The 21163-nt window shown below is 35.6% G+C and overlaps 1 protein-coding gene across 1 annotated transcript in view; it reads left to right on the forward strand.

Annotated features, from left to right (window-relative positions):
• The window catches only part of MTX2 (metaxin 2), a 65433-nt gene that overhangs the window by 23085 nt on the left and 21185 nt on the right, over positions 1-21163 (forward strand). The window contains exon 3 of the mRNA XM_043577123.1: positions 266-312. Within this exon, the coding sequence (XP_043433058.1) occupies positions 266-312 (47 nt within the window). The remainder of the gene's footprint in view (positions 1-265; positions 313-21163) is intronic.

A 21163-nucleotide genomic window follows, 5' to 3' on the forward strand; every position in this document is an offset into this window, starting at 1 on the left:
ATATTGTTGATAAAATACGATAAATGATCAAATAGTTTTGGAGGAAATAGTCTTATTTTATCATTGTGTACATATTGTGATAATTTAATCAAAATTATGATTGCACAATAGCATTGATAGAGAACTTTGTAATTACTTTGATGAAAGGCTGTACCTTTTATTTTTCAAAATAGGAATAGTGTTTTAAAATAAAAACATTTATAAGTGTATTATACTTGTTTAGCAATCTCACTTTTGACTCAGACCTTTCATTGTATTTCCACAGGGGAGCAAATTTTGCTTTCTGACAATGCAGCTTCTCTTGCTGTGCAGGTAAATATGTAAATAATGTAATATTTTTTCACGTTGAGTTGCAAGTGTTTTTTCCTCACCAGGAAGTCTCTGATGTCGTATGTGTACAATTTTTCTGTGTGATTTACCATTATCAATATAACATCTCATCTGTGAACTGCAATTTTATTATGTAATATTTTCAGTTGTTATCAGTATATAAAAGAAAAGTCTTCATTCTTTTTATAAAAATCACTTCTATGCTAGATGTATTCTCTTCGTAGTTTAGCTTTTGACTAGATATGATGGTGTTAATGATTTGTGGTGACAAGGTCATTTATGGATACAATTTAATAACTTATTTGTAAAGATTTATTTACCACATATTTTTAAGCATCGTTCTTTCATTGTGCTCATTCTACCTAAATCCTTTTGACAATCTTAAAGTAGACATACTCTTCTCTGGCTATTCCTTTTGTATTTATGATTGTACTGGTATCTGTTACCCCCAAACCACTTATTGAATGCAGTAGCTCTTTACATTGTAGATCACAGTTGTGGAATCCAAAAAAGGCTAGTGGTCCTGTAAACTTTACACTGTACTATAGGAAGAAGAGGATATGTGGGGATTATTTGCTTTAAAAACTAATATAACAATGTATATTAATTAACTGGAATTAAAATAAAACTTAAGAAAAAAAAATTCTTACAGATATTGCTAACGGGCCCAGTATAACCCTCAGTGATTCTGTTTCCGTCTCCCTTCTCTTTCATTGTACTGAATTTGCTTATCATATGATTAGACTATTGATAACTTATGCATACATAAAAAGGGAACAAACCTAACTAGTATTATAGATCATTTTTTTACTTCATGTAAATTTAAACAAACTCTATATGTTGTTTGATTCTTTTTTTGGTACTTGACATTGTTTTTTATATTTGTTCATATTGATAGATGTACCTCTAATTTTTTCATTTTTATTGATGTATGTTATCCCACTGTATGAATATCCCACAATTCACTAAAAAAAAGAAAAAAGAGAAATGTTTTTGTAGATTTATAGAATTAAAATTATTCAGACGTTTTACAGTTAGCTATTGTTTATTTAGTTAGCTTACATAGTTTGAATCACAAAGGATTTTATTGTGGAACACCTACAAGATAAAAGAGAAACCTTAAGACGTGTGACATTTTTGGAGACGGGACTGTGAGCTTCTGGAGGACAGAAAGAAGGGGAAGAGAAGGGCCTGTGAGCTTTTGCTGTGTTCTAGGCATGATATTAGGCACTTGGTCGTCTCACATTTTCTTATTCAACTTGGTATTTTCTGGGTTTACTGACTGGTAGCATGCCATTCAGTACATTTTTGTGTTCTTTAAGACGGGGAAAGAAGGAAAACATGGAAAGAAATATATTTGGACAATAATTTATTCATATGAGGATCTATGAGTATCTTTAAGTTTCTTTCTTTTAGATTTACTTTAAATCTTTTTACCAAAAAAGTAAATTACATTTATTTTATTTATTTACCTTTATTTTATCTTTAGATACTAGTTTTATAACTAGTGTATTTTTTTCTTATGTTCACTTTAGAGAAGCAGAAATTCTCGGTGATTGTATGCAATAAATACAGACTTTATGCTGCTGTTAATCTTGTTTTTTCTTTTTTTGGCGAGGGAGAACTTAAGTTTAGCTTTCAGATACTTAATAAGTAACATAGTGCCTAGCATACAGGATATACTCAGTAAGTGTTTGTTGAATGAAAGGTTTGTAAGTGTGGTGCCTGATAACTGATAGCACAAGCAAATTATTAGCTGTGTATAAAATAGTATTTTCAGTGTTTCTCTTTGAAAAAATAGCTTCAAGACACAGTGAATCTTTTAGTTGAAGCACTAATTCTTAACCCTTTTTTTTTCATTGCCATTTTTGGGATAACTCTTTCAGGACCTGATGAAAACTGTAAAACATTTCTCAGAAAACATGCCAGAGCGCATACACAAATGGAAACATACCTAGACTATTCTGCACGTGGTTGCAGGGTTTACTGATCTTGCTGAGGCTATCTGGAGATCCCCTGTGAAGAGCCCCTAAAATTATTGAAGTAATTTTTACCAAATAAGAAGGTATTTTGAGTAGGAATAGACCAGGGGTTCTCAACTGAAAGAAATTTCTACTCCACAAAACACATTTGTCAGTGTTTAGACATTTCTGGTTGTCCTAACTGTTGGGGATGGTGCAATTGGCATCTGTTAGGTAAATGCCAGGGATGCTGTTAAACATCTTACAATGCTCAGGACAGTCCCTTCATGACAAAGAAATACCCAGCCCCAAGTGAAAATAGTGTCAATGTTGAGAAACCCTGGAATTAACTTGTTTTCAGTGCAAACCAAGATACCAGTATATTACCATTAAAAAAAATGTTTTAAATAATCTGGGGAAGGGAAGAAAAAAAGAAATCTTAGTGTGTACTTTATTTAGTAACTCTGTTTTTATGGTTCCTATTAATTTACTTTAACCATGGTTTTTTAAATCATAGTTGCAATTAAATATAAAGCCAGAAAAAAAGAACCTTTTAAAAATGCAGAATTTTGCTTAAGCATTTCAATTTTTTTGTTATCCTACATATGTCACTTAGATGATAAATTAACCAGCATATATTAAAAATTCTTGGTTTTCTCCAATATTCTTTGACTTGACAGCTGATAGTAGCCATGACTATAAATGTGACTTTTCCAGATATCTGATGTAAACTTTATGGAGTAATTTTCTTCTATATAGTGGACCAGTATCCGTTTAGAGGAATCAGTTAAATGTGTAAAATTGATGAAAACAATGTGACAGGTATCCATAAACTGGATATTTCTAGAAGATACCAGATATAAAGCATCAGATATTCTAATAGTCTGCCAGTTAAGCCATCAGGAAATTTTAATTTTACCTACCACATAGACTTGGCATTTATTATATTCCTGGAACTAAGTGGTCAGATCTTTTTTGATTAAAGGAACCCTTATGATTTCAGTTTAAAAGAAAATAAATTTTTTTCCCATGGCTGATATTTCCTCTTAGATTTGCTTCTTTCCCCCCTCATTCACAAATTTTGGTGTTACCTGAAGTGTTTGCCTAGTCATATAACAATCTTGTATGTTGAGTATAGTGACATATTAGTGTAGCATGTTCCTCTGGTTCTCATGAGCAGTGTGTGTGTGTGTGTGTGTGTGTGTGTGTGTGTGTAGCAGTATATACGTATGTATATCTATATATACATCAATCTATGTGTGTGTGTTTGGGAAAAGAACTTTGATAATAATTCTGTTACTATTGTCTCACTTCCTAAACCCAAACCACTGTCTGATAGATGTATAATGTATGTAAAGTCGGCCACATACGTGGTTTAAAATTTTGTAATAGTCCCATTAAAAAAGATAAAAAGAAACAGATGTAATTAACTTTAATAATGTTTTATTTAACCCAGTGTATCAAAATATTATCATTTTCACATGTAATCAGTTCAAAATTTGTTAATGGGAGGTTTTTCTTGTTTTTTGAATTTTTTTTAATGTTTGTTTATTTTTGAGAGAGAGAGAGAGAGAGACAGAATGTGAGTGGGGAAGGGGCAGAGAGAGGGAATCTGAATCTGAAGCAGGCTCTAGGCTCTGAGCTGTCAGGACAGAGCCCAATGCAGGGCTCGAAATCATGAAACAGGAGATCATGACCTGGGCCAAAGTCGGACGCTTAACTTACTGAGCCACCCAAGCTCCCCTGATGTTTTACTTTTGTTTATATTCAGTTCAAGATTTGATGTCTATTTTACAACTACAGCACATCCCAATTTGTGCTAGCCACATTTCAAGTGCTCAGTAGACACATGTAGCTGATGGCTCTTGTATGGAACAGCACATGTCTAGAAATACAGTAAGCAAATACATATGAACTCCCCTGCAAGTTTTCTATAAAAAACGTCTTATTTTCTTCAAGAAGTTTAGGTCTTTACTGATTTGGAATATGCTATGTACAAGTGAAATGAGCAGTTGGTCTCTTCCAAATACAGCATGCCTTAAACATTACTTTTTGTTTCAAGTTTCCTCATCTGTAAAAGGGAGTTACAATAGAAGCTATTCTATTGGAGGTCATGAGGACTGAATGTGTTAATATATAGGAAAAACACTTAGAAAAGTACTTGGCGTAATGTAAATACGCAGCTAATGTTGGTTATTATTTCTTTCTCTCCTGTTCATTGATAGGAGTGTATATAATCCATGTCAGCAGGAGGAATGCAAGTTTGTAGGCTTTATGATGTCCAACCACACCCGAGTAATTAAAATCAATGTTAGGCTTAAGAATTTTTTTTGACACATATGAGTTTGTGTCCAAATTATTAATACTGAATATTTTAATTCAAACAATGTGTTTTTAAAACAATACCGAATAAGATTTGTTTTAAAAGTATTGAATACTTTTATTGATGAAGGCATTCTACTGAGAGCTTTTATGTGAAGTATCTCATTCTGTCCTTCCCATAACCCTAGTGGAAGGTACTCTTAGGAACCTCATTTTTAAAGATGTGGAAACTGAAACGAAGGAAAGCTTTTTTGCCCAAGGTCACAGAGCCCACAAATCGTGGAGGTAACCCACAGCAACAGCATTGGCTGAGTACCTGCCACGTGCTCGTCACTATGCTGAGCACTTAATTCTTACTAACTCATTCAGTCCTTACAACAACTAAATGAGGTAGTGCTATTGTAATCCGCATCCTGCAGGCAATGTTAGTGAGAACAACCATAATAACCGAAGCTAAAGTTTCCACAGCACTTACTCCATGTGCCAGGTCTTGTTAAATGTACCTCAGGTATCAGAGATAATTTTCACAGCAACTCTAGGAGGTAGGTAGTATTATTATTGCCATTGTACAAATTAAGAAGTTAAAGCCCGTGGCTCAAACTTACGTAGGTGGTACTTAGCAGGGCGGGAGTGCCAACCCAGGGAGTCTGGAGTCAAGAATCCATGCTCCTAACACTTTGTAGCATAGCAGTCCAGTCCAGTGATGCAGGTCTTTGAATTTTTATCCAAAAATAAGTGGCCATTTAATTCAAGAATCACTTCTGACATTTCTTAGCAAGCTGTATCTTGCAATTTATAGATTACATTAAGATGTGAAAAATAAATGTCTCTCAGCTTTTGGATCCCTGAAATGTGATAAACGCAGTCTTACCTATGAGTTATTGTGAAGCTCACTCAAGTCAAATAACAAACGAGAAGTTCTTTTGAAGACAGTGAAAGCAATAGAAATAGCAGTAGAAGTACAAGATGATGTTGAATGTTGAATTAGAGCCTATTTTGACTACAAAGATTCATAAATAAGTATTTTGTGAATGCATATAATAAAATGTTACTTTCTAGTAAGTTTTAGAAGGGATTTTGTTTATTGTATATGAATCCAATTTAAAAAGAAACCTGTTTTCCTTTTTTGTATGGCTTACTCTATTGTAAAAGTTTGAATTTATTTTTGGAGTGTCTCAAACTGATGATCATTATTAGAACGCTGCATAAAAGAGAATGCTGCTTTTTTACTTCACTTAGTTTGTATACTCACTTCCTGTAAGAATGACATTTAAGCCCGGTTAAGGGAAATACCACTATTCTACTTAATTTTCTAGTTTTTCCCTACTTTTTTGTGGATAAATACTCTGTCCCTAAAAATGAAAGGTAAGACAACAGAAAAACAAAACAAAACAAAAAACAACAACAACAAAAAACCCCCACCTGTTTTCTTTCTGTTGAATATGTTGTATCATTTTAAAAAGTCGACATTTTTATAGGCCCTGTTAATTCTGGGCCACGAACACTAACATGTCAGATCTGCTGATGAATTGTTAGCTGACCCTTGCCTTTTCCTTTTAGCAAATGATGCCTTTTAGGTGGGCATATTAATTAGCAGTTAAATGATAATATCCTCATGTAGTGATTGGGAAGAGCAGGAGAAAGGAGTAGCTCTCTCTCCTTTGGACCGCGAGTCCATCTACTGGAGAAATAACAGTGATTGTGAAAATAGAGCCACCGTAAACATGTCATGGCATTCAGATGGCTACCGTGGACAGCGTACCTTGACAGCTGTAGAGGAAATGATTTTGAATTTTCAGTTTGGTTGGATAGATTTTTTCCCTTAAACAAGTTGGCTATGGTTGTATGCAATTTTTAGGTGTCAGTTCAAACCTGACAAAGATGACACCAGTGGATATATTTTAATAGAGAATTAAGAGGACACTTTTATGAAAAACATTCTTTAAATAGATGCATCTTAAAGTTTTTTGACATTTGTTTATCTCTCCCACTTGAATCATCTGCTGCAAAATGAGGCTTCTATATTTTCTTTCAAGATTAGAAGGGTGGGGGGGGGGAGGAAAGCTTAGAGATAGAGGGAATTTAGGGAACGTTTGTTACATAAGGGGACTTGTGAAATCCTTTTCAGTATTCTAAAATGAGAAAAATGGAGGCTACAGGATGCTTCCTTGATATCACTGAATTTAAATTCTTCAGATTGAATGTCATATCACCTTTATAGACCAGGAGTATTAAAGTATTTTGGTGATTTATGCTTTTAAGGATTTAAGTATATAAAATGCGACCTTCAGAAAAGATAATTTAAATCGAGGTGATTAAAATTGAACTGAAATTACAAACAGAATTTAGCAAATTAAAAACATTTTCAGTATTAATTTCTCAGCATATGAATGGTGTGGTATACATAAAACACTTAAATTAGTCTTACAGGATTTGGGAGAGTGAAGTATATTCAGAATACAGTTAGGTGGCTTTTAGAGTTGTCAGTTTTAGTAATTAGTGAAATAAAATGGTTTTGTAGGGTAATGATTTGCTAACCTAAGTATCTCTTTAACTTAGCAAAAATGCGCTTTCCTGCAGTCAGGAGAGATTGCAAGTTAGAATGTCAACCATATACTTTTCTGTTTAAAAAGTAAATAGCAAGCGGATTTTAAAATTTGTTGCTATTAAGCAGAACAATGAAGACCTAGCAGTAAGATGAAAAAATGGCAGTCTATTTTTAAATAGAAAAAGGCTAGAATTCTTCATTATTAGATACACGGTATCAGCATAATCGATCTAGCAGCATTATATTTGAGCTGAAAATACACTTAAATTTGAGGCCATAGACTAGCCTGTGTGAACGAAACATCCTTCATATAGTTCTAAGATGAAATTACCCTTGAATGAATAGCATCTTCATTTATCTTCAAACCTCTTCTGTGCTCTTAGTGTATCTACTCTTTCAACATTCTACAACAAGAATTACATTATACCATTATACCAGAGTACTTCTGCAGTGTGAAATAGATTGGTTTGGAAAATGAACCTGGCTTTGCTATAAATTACATTCTCAGGTACAAAGAAATTTGTTATTTTGTTTAAAATAGTCACAAATATAATTAAGGTCTTAATTTATGTTAAACTACAAATATGGCTATTACTTTAACTGGATTAGGAACTTAATCTGTCACTTCAAGAATGATACCTAACACTTTTCATTTGTAACCTTAGATACATTATTTCAATTACAGGGTCTGCAGCTGTTTGATATAAAAAATGAATTATTTTGTAGGTAGATTTGTTCATGGTTTTTAATTTTAAAACATGCCTCTTCAGTAAGGGGGAAAATAATTCTTTGGTTGTTGTCACAGATTTTCTTTTGTGTCCTGGTAAAACAAGATATGAATTAAAAATCAGAACCATTTTCATTTTGTGCCCTGAAAATGGTATTGCATGCTTTCGAATAGTCCGTAGGGAATTCTTACGTGAAATATTTCAAATTTAATTATGAAATGAATAGAAGCTTTGTCCTAAGAAAGAAAACCGGAGGTCTGCTAAGGATAGCTTTACATGGTTACACTGAAAATTGCTTTTCCCTATCTAGAATTTGGTAACTTTGTTAATGTGATCTATATACATTTAGAAGCTATGTTTATAATCCCTTAAGTTCCATAATATTAATCAGTATAAAGCACCTGATCTTTTAAAAACTTAAGAACAATTCCTTAAAATTTTATATTATTAAAAAAAATTTTTTTAACATTCATTTTTGAGAGACAGAGACAGAGTGCGAGCAGGGGAGGGGCAGAGAAAGTGGGAGACACTGAATCTGAAGCAGGCTCCAGGCTCTGAGCTGTCAGCACAGAGCCCGATGTGGTGCTTCAACCCACGAACCGTGAGAACATGACCTGAATTGAAGTCGGATGCTTAACCAACTGAGCCACCCAGACGCCCTTATTTTTATATTTTTATGAGCAAGCAATGTTGATTTTATTGCTTAAACGCAAAGAGTATTCTTGTGTATTTAACTTGTAAGACAAGTAAATGTTCATTTTGTTTTTGGAATAGTGAAGCGGAAAGAAAATAGTTGGTGCTGTTTATTGGTAAATGATCCAATATGGAGTTACTGTTAGTTTATCAAAATGAATACATTTTAGATCCCTGACATCTACGATTTAGCTTATCCTAAGAATTTAAAATTTGGTGGGCTTTTGTTGTTATTATTTTTCTCAATTGGGAATCTTTATCTGTAAAATATAAAACTTTAAAATACTCGTTATAGGAGCTCAAAACAAACAAACAAAAAAGTAGTTTCCTTTCTTTATTCCCAAGTTGTTCGTTGAGTGCCAAATATGCAACTGGTGTTGCTTTAGGTTCTTGGGTTGTAAGAATTATTCTTTCTGTGCCTTTTGACTAGTTTATCGCTCCTTCTGCTTAATATTGACCTTACAACTTTTATTTATATTTAATTCTAACAGGGAGAACTTGTATCTTTTCCTATTCTGTTTATCTTTATTTGTTGCTTTCCTTCTGAACTTGATTTTTTTCCTACAGCTCTCAGGTGTTGATGTATCTAAAGTTGAGTCAAATATTCCAAAGGTAGTTTTCAGGTGAGAGTTGTATTAAGGAAGATCTGTTCTCTGTTGTGATCTGTCTTCATACGTGCTTTCATTAGCTTTTCATGGTTTTGGTACCAGATTTGCTCTATTTAAAAGCTTTTTCTGCTCATTGAATTGTGGTTTCTGATAATTTTTTTTTTTAATTCTTTTTTTCAACGTTTTTTTATTTATTTTTGGGACAGAGAGAGACAGAGCATGAACGGGGGAGGGGCAGAGAGAGAGGGAGTCACAGAATCGGAAACAGGCTCCAGGCTCCGAGCCATCAGCCCAGAGCCTGACGTGGGGCTCGAACTCACGGACCGCAAGATCGTGACCTGGCTGAAGTCGGACGCTCAACCGACTGCGCCACCCAGGCGCCCCTCTGATAATGTTTTTTAAGTGAAATTCCTGTAACTATTTTTCTAAAACAATATCTGCTTACTGATATTTGTCATTTTATTGATTTTAAAAAATAACTCTGAATTTAACAGGAGTTACATCTAACTTTTTAATGCAGTAATCTTTGGTTCCATAAAATAACAAAATGCTAGTCTTTGTTGTAGTTTACTAGTTTTCTACAAACTTCGGTATGTTTGTATTTATTGTGCATATCTATGGCTTATTCCTCGAGCAAGTGTTACATGAGAACCTATAGTATGCTGAGGATAAAGCAGTGAACAAGATAGACATGGTCAGTGTGTGCTAATAGAGCTTACAGTCTGGAGGGGAGGCCTGTTATCAATAATTTATCAGTTTTGTCAGTGTGTGGACTTTGAAAGATTATTCATAAAGTAAGCGTTTATGTCAATATCAAAACATCTTCATTCAGTTGTTTTTGCCTTGTTTAAAAGATTTTATATAAGGTATGTACTGTAAACCAGAAATCATATATTTACTCTTTATCTTATTTTTTTAAAAAAGTACTTTTTGGGGTGCCTGGGTGGCTCAGTCTGTTGAGTGTCCGACTTCGGCTCAGGTCATGATCCCACGGCTTGTGAGTTTGAGCCCCATTTCGGGCTCTGTGCTAACAGCTCAGAGCCTGGAGCCTGCTTCACATTCTTGTCTCTGTCTCTCTCTCTGCCCCTCCCCTGCTCGTATACTGTCTCTCTCAAATATAAATAAGCATAAAAAAATTAAAAAAAAAAAAAGAAGAAAAAAGCTTATCAGGTAAAGGACCTTTCTTTAACAGATCCTGCCCAGAGATGGCTTGCTGGGAGGCATCTGCTTTGTTAAGTCTTACTGTTCTGTCTATACTGATTCTTAAAATTGATGCAGAGGATTTTCATTTTTCAAAAGGCATTCTAGTCTTCTCAAACAGTATGCTTCTTAAGTCTGTACTCTGTTAGGATCCATTAGGTTATGCTAGGCACTTAACCAGTGACAATTAAGGAGTGGGAATGTGCTAATGGTCCCCCAGTCATTGGTATGGTGTATGAGTCAGCAACAGAAAGTCACCTTCCTCTAAATGATGGTAGGACAGAATGTCAATGAGGCAGCGTCCTCCCTGTGCAAATGTAGTAGCCAGGGCAGGCCTGTTGTTGGCTAGCTGTGTTTCCCTTCTCATAGTTTTATGAACTGAATATTTTTATTTGCCCTTTTGTTTTGTTTGTTTTTTGTTGTTGTTAACCTAATGCAATTAAAAGATGTTTGATATTTCAGGTTTCTTAATATTGCAGATTCTGTTTTCCTTCTCCTTTCAGATAGCATCATATTTATTTCTGTGAAAGAAATTGATGATTTTTTTCAGCTTTAAATTTAATTTCATTAAGTTTGCCCTTCCAGATCCTTTCTGAGATATTTTTAGTATATGTCTTTGGGAACAAAGAGTTCAACTAGGTATGCGTAATTTTTGAAATGTTTTGTTTTGTTGGATTTTCTCATTAATATTATTCTGCTTACCTTATATTAATTATACGACCTGTGTACTTAATTTAAATCTCCCGAAGGCTCGTAATTCTCCATAAGGTACAGCACCATATAATGCTGTGTTATACCTTTTGTCCCTGTGACTTTTTCATCCCATAACTGCAAGCCTGTATCTCCCACTCTCCTTCACCCATCCCCCTCCTCTCCTCCCCTCTGCCAACTGTCAATTTGTTCTCTGTATTTGTGGGAATCTTTGGTTTTTTGTTTGTTCATTTGCTTTGTGTTTTAGAGTCCACATATAAGTGATCTCATTCCTTTTTATGGCTGAGTAATATTCCATGGTGTGTGTGTGTGTGTGTGTGTGTGTGTGTGTGTGTGTGTGTGTGTATACAAACACTACATCTTCTTCATCCATCGACGGATACTTGGGTTGCTTTCATATCTTGGCTACTATAAATAATGCTGCAGTGAACATAGGCATATCTATATCTTCTGAGTTCGTGTTTTTGCCTTCTTTGGGTAAATATTCAGTAATGGAATGACTGGATCGGAATCTCTATGCTGTTTTTCATAGTGGTTGCACCAATTTTCATTCCTACCGATAGTGCATGAAGGTTCCTTTTTCTCCACATCCCTACCAGTGCTTTTTATTTCTTGTCTTTTTGATACTAGCCATTCTGACAGGTGTAAAGGTGATAAATCTCACTGTGGTTTTGATATACATTTCTCTGATGTTGAGCATCTTTTCATGTGTCTGTTGGTCATCTGTATGTCTTCTTTGGAAGGATTTCTATTCAGGTCCTCTGCTCACTTTTTAATCTGATTATTTGGTGTTTTTGTGTTGACTTATGTCTGTTCTTTTTATACTTTGGGTATTGACTTTTCACTTTGTAAACTTGGTGGGCTATAGATGCAGGGAACAGAAGAGATCAAAGATAAAAACTATCCTTGGTTGTGTTTTTATTCTGCATAAATAACTATAGCTCTACCCGTTTCTTAACACCTCAATATTACCATCCTTGCAGGAAAGTGTTGACAAAGATTATACTGATTTGTAGGTACTTCTGTCACCTCTGTCCACAAAAGAAAAGGGTGTGGGTGGCCTTTAAGGTTGGGCTTCTCAACATTTCAGTAGAATCTGCTTATCTTGTTTCAAAGCGTATAACTGCCTTCGTGACCAGGTCTTTGAAAAGAGAATAGAGTTGTTTCCTAGTCATTGCCTGTCAGAAAAGTTTGACAAGGAAGTGATGTTAGAGCAGTCCATCTAAAGACTCCTAAGTCTCCCTTCTCTCACCAAAACCTTCTCATCCTGCACTTTTTCCTATTTTGGTAAATGGCATTTCCATTGTTGTAGTTGTTTATGTCAGAAAGTTTGGGCCATCTTTGGAGTCCTCTTTTTCCTATATCCACATCCAGTTGTCAGCAAACCCTTTCGGCCCTAGTTTAAAAATGTAGCCAGAATCCGACTTCTTGTCCCCCCTAGCACTCCTGTCTTAATCCAGGCCACCACCATTTCTTGCCTAGATTATTGCGGAATCCTTCTTCTTCTTTTTTTTAATGTTTTATTTTTTTTTGAGAGAGAGAGAGAGAGAGAGAGACAGAGTATGAGCTGGGCAGGGGCAGAGAGAGAGAGGGAGACAGAATCCACAAAGCAGACTCCAGGCTCTGAGCTGTCAGCACAGAGCGCAATGCGGGGCTTGAACCCGTGAACCATGAGATCGTGACCTGAGCCGAAGTCGGACGCCCAACCGACTGAGCCACCCAGGCACCCCAGAATCCTTCTAACTAAGTGCTTCTGCTTCTATGCTTCTACTGTCTACAATCTAATCTCTGTATAACTGCTTATAATCCTTTAAAACATTAGTCAGATTCCAGCAGTTTTCAGCTGAGCACCTTCTTGTAATTGTTCTTCTCATGCAAAGTAAAAGTCAGAATCCTTACAAGTATCTGTAAGTTCTACATGATCTCCTGGTTGTCTCTGATGTTCCCTGTTACCACTCACTTCCTTAATCTGCATTGTCGGACTGGTCTTGTCCCTCAGACACACCAGTAGAAGCATAAGACTGTTTTAGTGCCTTTGAACATGGCTGGCTCCCTAACTTTCTTCAGGTTTATGCCCAAATGTTACTTTATTGGTGAGCCCTCATCTGACCACTCTACTTATAATAGCAATACCTTCATACTGCTTTGTATTTCTAAATAGCAGGAATCACCATACATATTTTCAGGTTTATTTGCATATCATCTCTCTCCATTAGAATGTAAACTCAGTGAAGGCCGAGACTTTAAGGTCCCTGTTCTGTTCTCGTGCCTAGAACAGTTGTGATATATAGTAGCTGCTCAGTAAATATGTATTGAGTATGGGGATGAATGCATAAATGTTTTCCACTCATTCTTCTAGATATTTAGAATTGTGTCTTCCTATCAAGTTAGTTCACAGGAAGCTATGCATTGGACCAAATAAATTAGCCTTTTGTAGGCCTTATTGAGCTGTGTTTTAATGTTTTACCCCGGCCCTTTAGAAGAAAAATAACACAAAAAGCAATTTTGCATTTGGTGTATGTTGTCTCATGTCATTCAGTAGCCATACAGAAGATTCCAGATGAGAAATGTCTTTTGGAGTGTAGTATAAGAAGTTGGGTTGAGGAGCAACTCTATTCTTTTTTTTTCCTCAAATTTTTATTTAAATTCTAGTCAGGTAACATATAGTGTAATGTTAGTTTCAGGAGTAGAATTTAATGATTCATCACTTACTTATAACATTCAGTGCTCATCATAACAAGTGTCCTTATTGTTATGATAGCCCACCCCCCACCCACCTCCCTCCATCAACCCTAGTTTGTTCGCCATTAAGAGTATCTTATGGTTTGCTTTCCTTTCGTTTTGTTTTTCCCTTTCTGTATGTTCATTTGCTTTGTTTCTTAAATTCCACATATGAGTGAAATCATATGGTATTTGCCTTTCTCTGACTTATTTTGTGTAGCATAATGCAGTCTAGCTCCATCCACATTGTTGCAAATGGCAAGATCTCATTCTTTTTGATGGCTGAGTAACGTTCCTTTTTGAGGAACCCCCACACTGTTTTCCAGAATGGCTGCACCAGTTTGCATTCCCACCAACAGTGTAAGAGGGTTCCCTTTTCCCTGCATCCTTCCAAACATCTGTTGTTTCCTGTGTTAATTTTAGCCATTCTGACAGGTGTGAAGTGGTATCTCATGGTTTTGATTGGTATTTCCCTGATGATGAGTGATGTTGAGCATCTTCTCATGTGTTTGTCAGCCGTCTGGATGTCTTCTTTAGAAAAATATCTATTCATTTCTTCACTGGTTTATTTTTTTGGGTGTTGAGTTTGAGAAGTTCTTTTTAAAAAAATTTTAATGTTTATTTTTGAGAGAGAGAGCGTGAGTGAGAGTGTGCAGGAGTGGAGGGAGGAGCAGAGAGAGAGGGACACAGAATCTGAAGCAGGCTCCATGCTCTGAGTTGTCAGCACAGAACCTGACATGGGGCTTGAGCCCACTATGAGATCAAACCCCAGCCAAAGTCGGATGCTTAACTGATTGAGCCACTCCGTTGCCCTGAGTTTTATAGGTTTTTTATAGGTTTTGGGGCACCATTCTTTTTTGAAGACTACAAATATTCCATTGATGGATTCACCGCAGTTTTACTGAATCAGTCTCTTATTGGTGGGTATTAGGCTATTATTGTAAGTATAAATATTATAAATATAGTATAATTATACTATAAGTAGGGATTAGGCATGAATATCCTAACATATATCTTACATGAGTTTAGGCATATATGTCCATATGATAGATTTTTAACAATACAATTGTGGGGTCAGAGGATATGTACATTTAGGATTTTCATAGATGTTGCTAAGCTACCCTTCAAGAAAACTGCATTGATTCATATTCCAGCTAGTGGTTAAATATAAATTTTATGTTATGACTAAGCAGACTTTTAAAAAATGTTTTTATTATCAGGAGTTTCTGTTGCTACATCAAAAAAATTCACATAGGAGGAAAACTAGAAGATTTACTGAGTTTTAGACTTCTTTAGTCTTCATTTTGTAATTTGATGTATTGTTGAGATTTTCATGTTTGTTCATTTATTTATTGAGCTGATAATCATTATCTGGCATATAATTGGGAATTACAAGAGTAAACGCTAGTTTTAGAAGACAGAGGAATCTGAAATGAGAAGTGAGAAGAATCAGAAGCTTGTCACCATGTTACTGAAAGATTACTGTAATGGGATCCCTGTCTGTATTCCTGATACTCTGTTATGTACAACATTTGAAAAGGTTTTCCCAACATTTAAAATGTTAGTCTTATAATCTAATCAAAGAAATGGCATTATTATTAACAATAACAACTTTTGAATCTAGGATTTAAGGTATTTGTAATGGTCTACTTGACTGATAACAGATTTTTTTTTGTTCTCTATACTTTTGGCTTCACTTTCACTTGTATGCAAATAAATTTTATTCTTCAAGACCAGTTTTTGCAAAAAGATCTGAGCCATGGTTCCCAGAAGATATGATTCAGAGGTAATAATTGAAGACAGAGAATTTAGAATCTTTATGGAGTATTGTAGGTATCATCTTCTGGGACTGTTTCTGGAATTTCTCTGATTTAAAAATTCTCAGTGAATGCTCTTTGTAAAGAATTCAGAGTCAAGAAAAATATATAATCCTTGTATATTTTTTCCTTTCTCATAATAGCAATTGGTGACATTGTATACCCTTTTTAGCTTAGAGTTAGGAATTGTATTTTATTTATTTATTTTTAATGTTTAGTTTTGAGGGGGGGGTGGGGCAGAGGATCCAAAGCAGGCTCTGTGCTGATAGCAAACAGTCCGATGCAGAGCTCTAACTCACGAACCATGAGACCAAGAGCTGAGCTGAAGTCAGATGCGTAACACTGAACTGATTGAGCCACTCAGCACCCCTGGAGTTAGGAATTTTAGATTCAAGTTGGCTACTAATATTAATAGACATTTGAGTTGCTCCCAGTATTGGATTATTAGGATCAAGCTGCTTAAGAGCATTTTTATATATGTGTATGTGAGTGGCTATATGCCTTGTTTCTTTTTGATATATTTCTGGGAATGGAATTGTTGGCTGATAGGGTAGTCATGTGCTTAGTAGAAATGACCAAACATTTTCAAGGTGGTTGGATTAATTTACACTCCCACCAGTAAGTAATATATGAGAGGCTTGTCACAAATAAAAACAGTCCACTGTCCTATCCTTTTCCTATCCCAAATCTGGATATCCAGAGATAACTACTTTCATTTCTTTTAGCTGTATTATTTTTCCAGGTATTTACCTCTGTATTTTTAAGTAAGATGCTTATGTTACTACTTCATTTAAAAATTTTGCAATTCACCTCTTACAACTCGCCTCCCTCTCCTCCATCTTCCCAATAGTGTTTTCACTTTTTGGATTAAATTAATATTCAGTGTTTACATTATAATTAGAATATAAGTGTTGATCTCAATTGAGTGGCTCAGTGTACTATGAAGATATTCTTTCTCTATGATTTTCCTCCCCTCGGGTTAATAATTGTTTTATTTAATTCATTTGAGTGGTTTTCTCTCTTAAACTCTGACTAATCTATACTACTCCCCCTCACAGTGGCCAAATACATCAGATCCTTTTTGTCTTTTCTCTCAGAAATACTACCTTGGAAACTCCTGTTCCTTCTGCTTTAATTGGAACAGTTCCTTCCTCTGTTGGCTGCAGGGCTGTTTTCTTATGACTGCTATTCATCATCATCCAGGGAATTCTTTTTGCTTTTATGTTGGATCCCCATATTCTCTGGATCCTGTATTCTTTTTTTTTTTCCCTTGGTTTATTATTTTTATTGTACCGCACATTCTTCATTGGCTTCCTGAGAAAGGATACATGGGCAATAAAAATGTAAAGACATTGCTTATGTGGTACTGTTTTTATTCTGTCTTCACATTTCATTAATACGTTGGCCGCATGTAGAATTTTAGGCTGACAAGATTTTTTGAAGCCCTTGTATTACCATCGAGCTTTCAGAGTTGCTCTTTGAGACACTGAATGTCATTGTCATTTATCTGCTCAGTCCTTTGTATGGTTCACTTTTCGTTTTCCTTTTTTCCCCTTTCCTTTCTTTCTCTCCCTTCTCTCCCTCTTTTCCTCCTTCCTTTCCTTTCTTCCTTTCTGTATGCTTGTTCAGATCCCTTAACCTCTTTATATGTTTGTGTGTTCCCATATTAAAAGAGGCATATTTGTTGTACCTACCGCTCGGACAAAGCTCTTATGCAAGTACCTGGTGCCTAGTAAGTGCTAAATAAATATTAACCATTATAATTTTTCTTTGAAGTTGTCTTCTCTGTATTTTTTGTTTCCTGTCAGTTCCTTTTTTGTGGCTTCTTTTGGCTCTGTATTTTATGTTCGAGGCTTTCCTCAAGTATCTATTGATCTGTCCTAACAATTTATATTTAAGAGTGAGACACTAAAAAGCTGATGGGGAGATGAGGGACTTTTTGACGTGTGGACTTCACTGTAGACTGATTGCACAGTGAGCTGCCTTTTTTGTTGGCGGCTATCCCAACCTCTCCCACCCCTACTATCATATCAGCATTTGTAGGGCTTTTCTATAGTTATCTCTCTTATCTTGGAGGTACTCAAATTTGTTACCAGCGTGTGAGAGCTGAGAGGGGAGAGGGGGTGCTGTGGGTCTCTTTGGTCTGTGCGTACACTCTGCCTTCATGTTCCTCTTTTCAGTGTAACAGCCCCAACCCACCCAGTTCCGCCCTGCTGTGCTGCTTGAGCCTTGAGTCAGGAGTCTCTCTGGTTGGGTTTCTTCAGAGAATGGACCTCTGTCTCCTACCAGGTTGGGGGTGGACTAGTTGTGTGATACTTATACACACTTTCAGCCACTCTTATTTTTAGTCCTTTACCTCACCTCCACCCTCTGTGGTACGTGGTGCCTCCAGTTTTGGAATCTTCCTAGTTTCTGTGATGTGGACACATTGATTTTTTTCCTCTGCATGCTCTTGGGTTTCAGCTTCCTCTGCCCTAAGTCTGCTTTCCATCTGACAAAAATGGGCAGATATTTCTGGTCTGCTTTGGTCTCCTCTCCCCTTCTTTGTGTCTTTCTGGGTTTATCAGTTTTCTATTTCTTCACTGTTATTTTGGTAGATTTTTAGAGGATTACAGAGATAAATGTGTAACTTCAGTTCTTTATGTTTAATTATCCATGATCTGGTATTACTTTTTATATTTTTTAGGAAATAAAAAAATGTATCAACATTGCTTCCATGAATTTTTTTTGATGTTATGAATTTAATTTATTTAATGTGTTGAAAGTACATCAAGCTTATTAAATTTCAGAGTTTAGAAGTCAGGTACTGGGTTCTGTGTGTGTATATGTGTGTGTGTGTTAAAAAATCCCTTACCATTCGGGGCGCCTGGGTGGCTCAGTTGGTTAGGCGACTGACTTTGGCTCAGGTCATGATCTCGCAATTTGTGAGTTTGAGCCCCACGTCAGGCTCTGTGCTGACAGCTCAGAGCCTGGAGCCTACTTCAGATTCTGTTCTCCACCCTCTCTGTATCCCTCCCCTGCTCATGCTCTGTGTCTCTCTCTCAATAATAATAAACATTAAAAAAAAAAATTAAAAAAAATTCCTTACCATTCAAAGAAAATATATTTATTGGCTGTAGTTTTAATTTATTCATTCTTAAATTCTTAGTTTTCACATGTTAATAAATTTATCTCATCATTTTATCAGTTGGAGTTGCTCAGAATAAACCCTATTTAGTTTAGTTTTTTTTTAATTGAAAATATTACGGTGCTTAATGTGTCACTGTCATCAAAAGTTGATTGATCAATTGCAGAGTTTATGAGCACTCTCATATTGTGCAGATTGTTTTTATGATATTTAGCCTGATCACTTTCAGATGATGTCAGCCTGTCTTGCTAAGATGTCTTCTGTGTACTGATTACCATTGCTGTAGATCTGTATTGTCTAATAGAACTTCCTGTGATGATGTAAATGTTCATACCAATAAATATGGTAGCCATTAGCCACATGTGGCTATAGGGCACTTGAAATGTGGCTAGTGTGACTGGGGAACTGAATTAAAAATTTTATTGAATTTTAATTAATTTAAATTTAAGTTAAATAGCCACCGGTGACTGGTGGCTACCATATTGGACAGCACAGTTATTGAACATTATTCTGATAGTATGTGCTAAGTTTTTGGTACAGATTATTTTATATTATTAATCACTTGAATTAGTTTGGAATAAAGTGTCCAGCAGAGGAATAGGAGTTAGCTGAGTTACCCTAATTTCCTTATTATAATTAAAACTACATTTTTCTTTGGATTCACATGGGAATAAAAATATGCAGACTGCAATTTCAGAATTGAAAATAAAATGTGTTTTAGGTTGGTGTATCATTCCAACCTAAGAAGGAGATTGAAAGTGAAAGCGAAAATTGAAAATTCTATTTTGGGACCTCTCAGAAATTTTCTTCCATCCTACAAGATAAAGGAGAAATACTGTTTGGATCAAAGCTTGGTTTGGATTTAAAGTTTTTATATTCTCAAAGACAGTTATGGTAATGTTCTGGTTTGCATTTTTAATATTTGGATAAAATGTTCTGTTTGTGACATCAGACTTCCTTATAAACTGCAGGTTAATTTATAACATTTCTTTTGAATGAAGGATGAAGGTTGATTGTAGTAAATGTTGTAAAATTAATCTTTGGCTAACTAGAATTATGTCATCAACTGAGGTCTGTGGTGAATTGAGCATTGCTAAATTGCTAACCTTTTTTTAAAGTAAAAAAGTAGGGGCGCCTGGGTGGCTCAGCCAGTTGAGCGTCCGACCTTGGCTCAGGTCATGATCTTGCAGTCCGTGAGTTCGAGCCCTGAGTCAGGCTCTGTGCTGACAGCTCGGAGCCCGGAGCCTGTTTCAGATTCTGTGTCTCCCTCTCTCTCTGACCCTCCCGTGTTCATGCTCTGTCTCTCTCTGTCTCAAAAATAAATAAACATTAAAAAAAAAGTAAAAAAGTTAAAAATTCACAAGACTGGAAACATGGCTTTGATTGCAGAACATTACCATTTTGCTTAATTTTTTTTGGTGAAATACAGCTTTTTGGAATAAAGATTAGTACAGTTACCACTATACATTTAGTTTAGCAAAATATACCATATTTACTATTTTTAGAGTATTGTAATTGTTAACGGGAATATTATCCAAACATTTGAGAAGATAATGTTAAGATAATATTTCAGATTCTTTTTGTTCTTCTTTGAAGGCCTCAATCCCCTTATGCCTTCATTCTCAGCAGATGATTTCTTCTCCCATTTCACAGGATGTGAGCATTCTCATTTTCTTGTCCTTCTTGCTCAGCATCTTGAAGTTACCACTGACACTGACCACCCCTTGCATTGGAGTAGCAAGCTGTCCTGTTTTCTGACAAATAACCAGATCCCTCTACCTGTGCTCTTACATCCCTTTTTACCCTCTCATGGATCTTGTATGCCTGTTGTTCTCCCTGTTTCTTATCATTTCAGTGTGTTTTTGCTGTCTTTTTTTTTCAAGCTCAACCTTTCTCCCTCATCGAGTACCACTACATATTAATAGAAGGAAGACCCTTCTAATCCCCTTCTTCCTTTTCTTCTCATCCATTCTTGTTGAAAGAGCTGTTGATACTTATTGTCTCTAATTCTTCCGTTCTGAACAATTTGTGTTTTAATAAGCCTTCCACATAATTTTGATCCTGGTCTATACCTGTGGGTCAGTCAGGTAGTTCACTATTATAAATTGGAAGCACAGGTTATGGTATTTAGATGACAGTGTGCACTTACACAGAATCAGCTTTTGGTTGGTTGAGGTGGGGTTTAAAGCTAGACACAGTAATTGTTGGTGCATTAGTTAGAATTAGGTTTGGCTAGGAGTTGTAGAAGACCCAAAATAGTAGAGACTTGAAAAGATAGAAGTTTATTTCTTTTTCTTATAAACACAGGTAATCTAGGTTCGGTGATTACCAAGGAACTAGGCATCTTTCCCCTTGTTGCTCTGCCATCTTCTCTCAGCTTCTGCTTCATGGTTGGGT

This window comes from Prionailurus bengalensis, chromosome C1, assembly GCF_016509475.1.
Source record: "Prionailurus bengalensis isolate Pbe53 chromosome C1, Fcat_Pben_1.1_paternal_pri, whole genome shotgun sequence".
Taxonomy (NCBI): domain Eukaryota; kingdom Metazoa; phylum Chordata; class Mammalia; order Carnivora; family Felidae; genus Prionailurus; species Prionailurus bengalensis.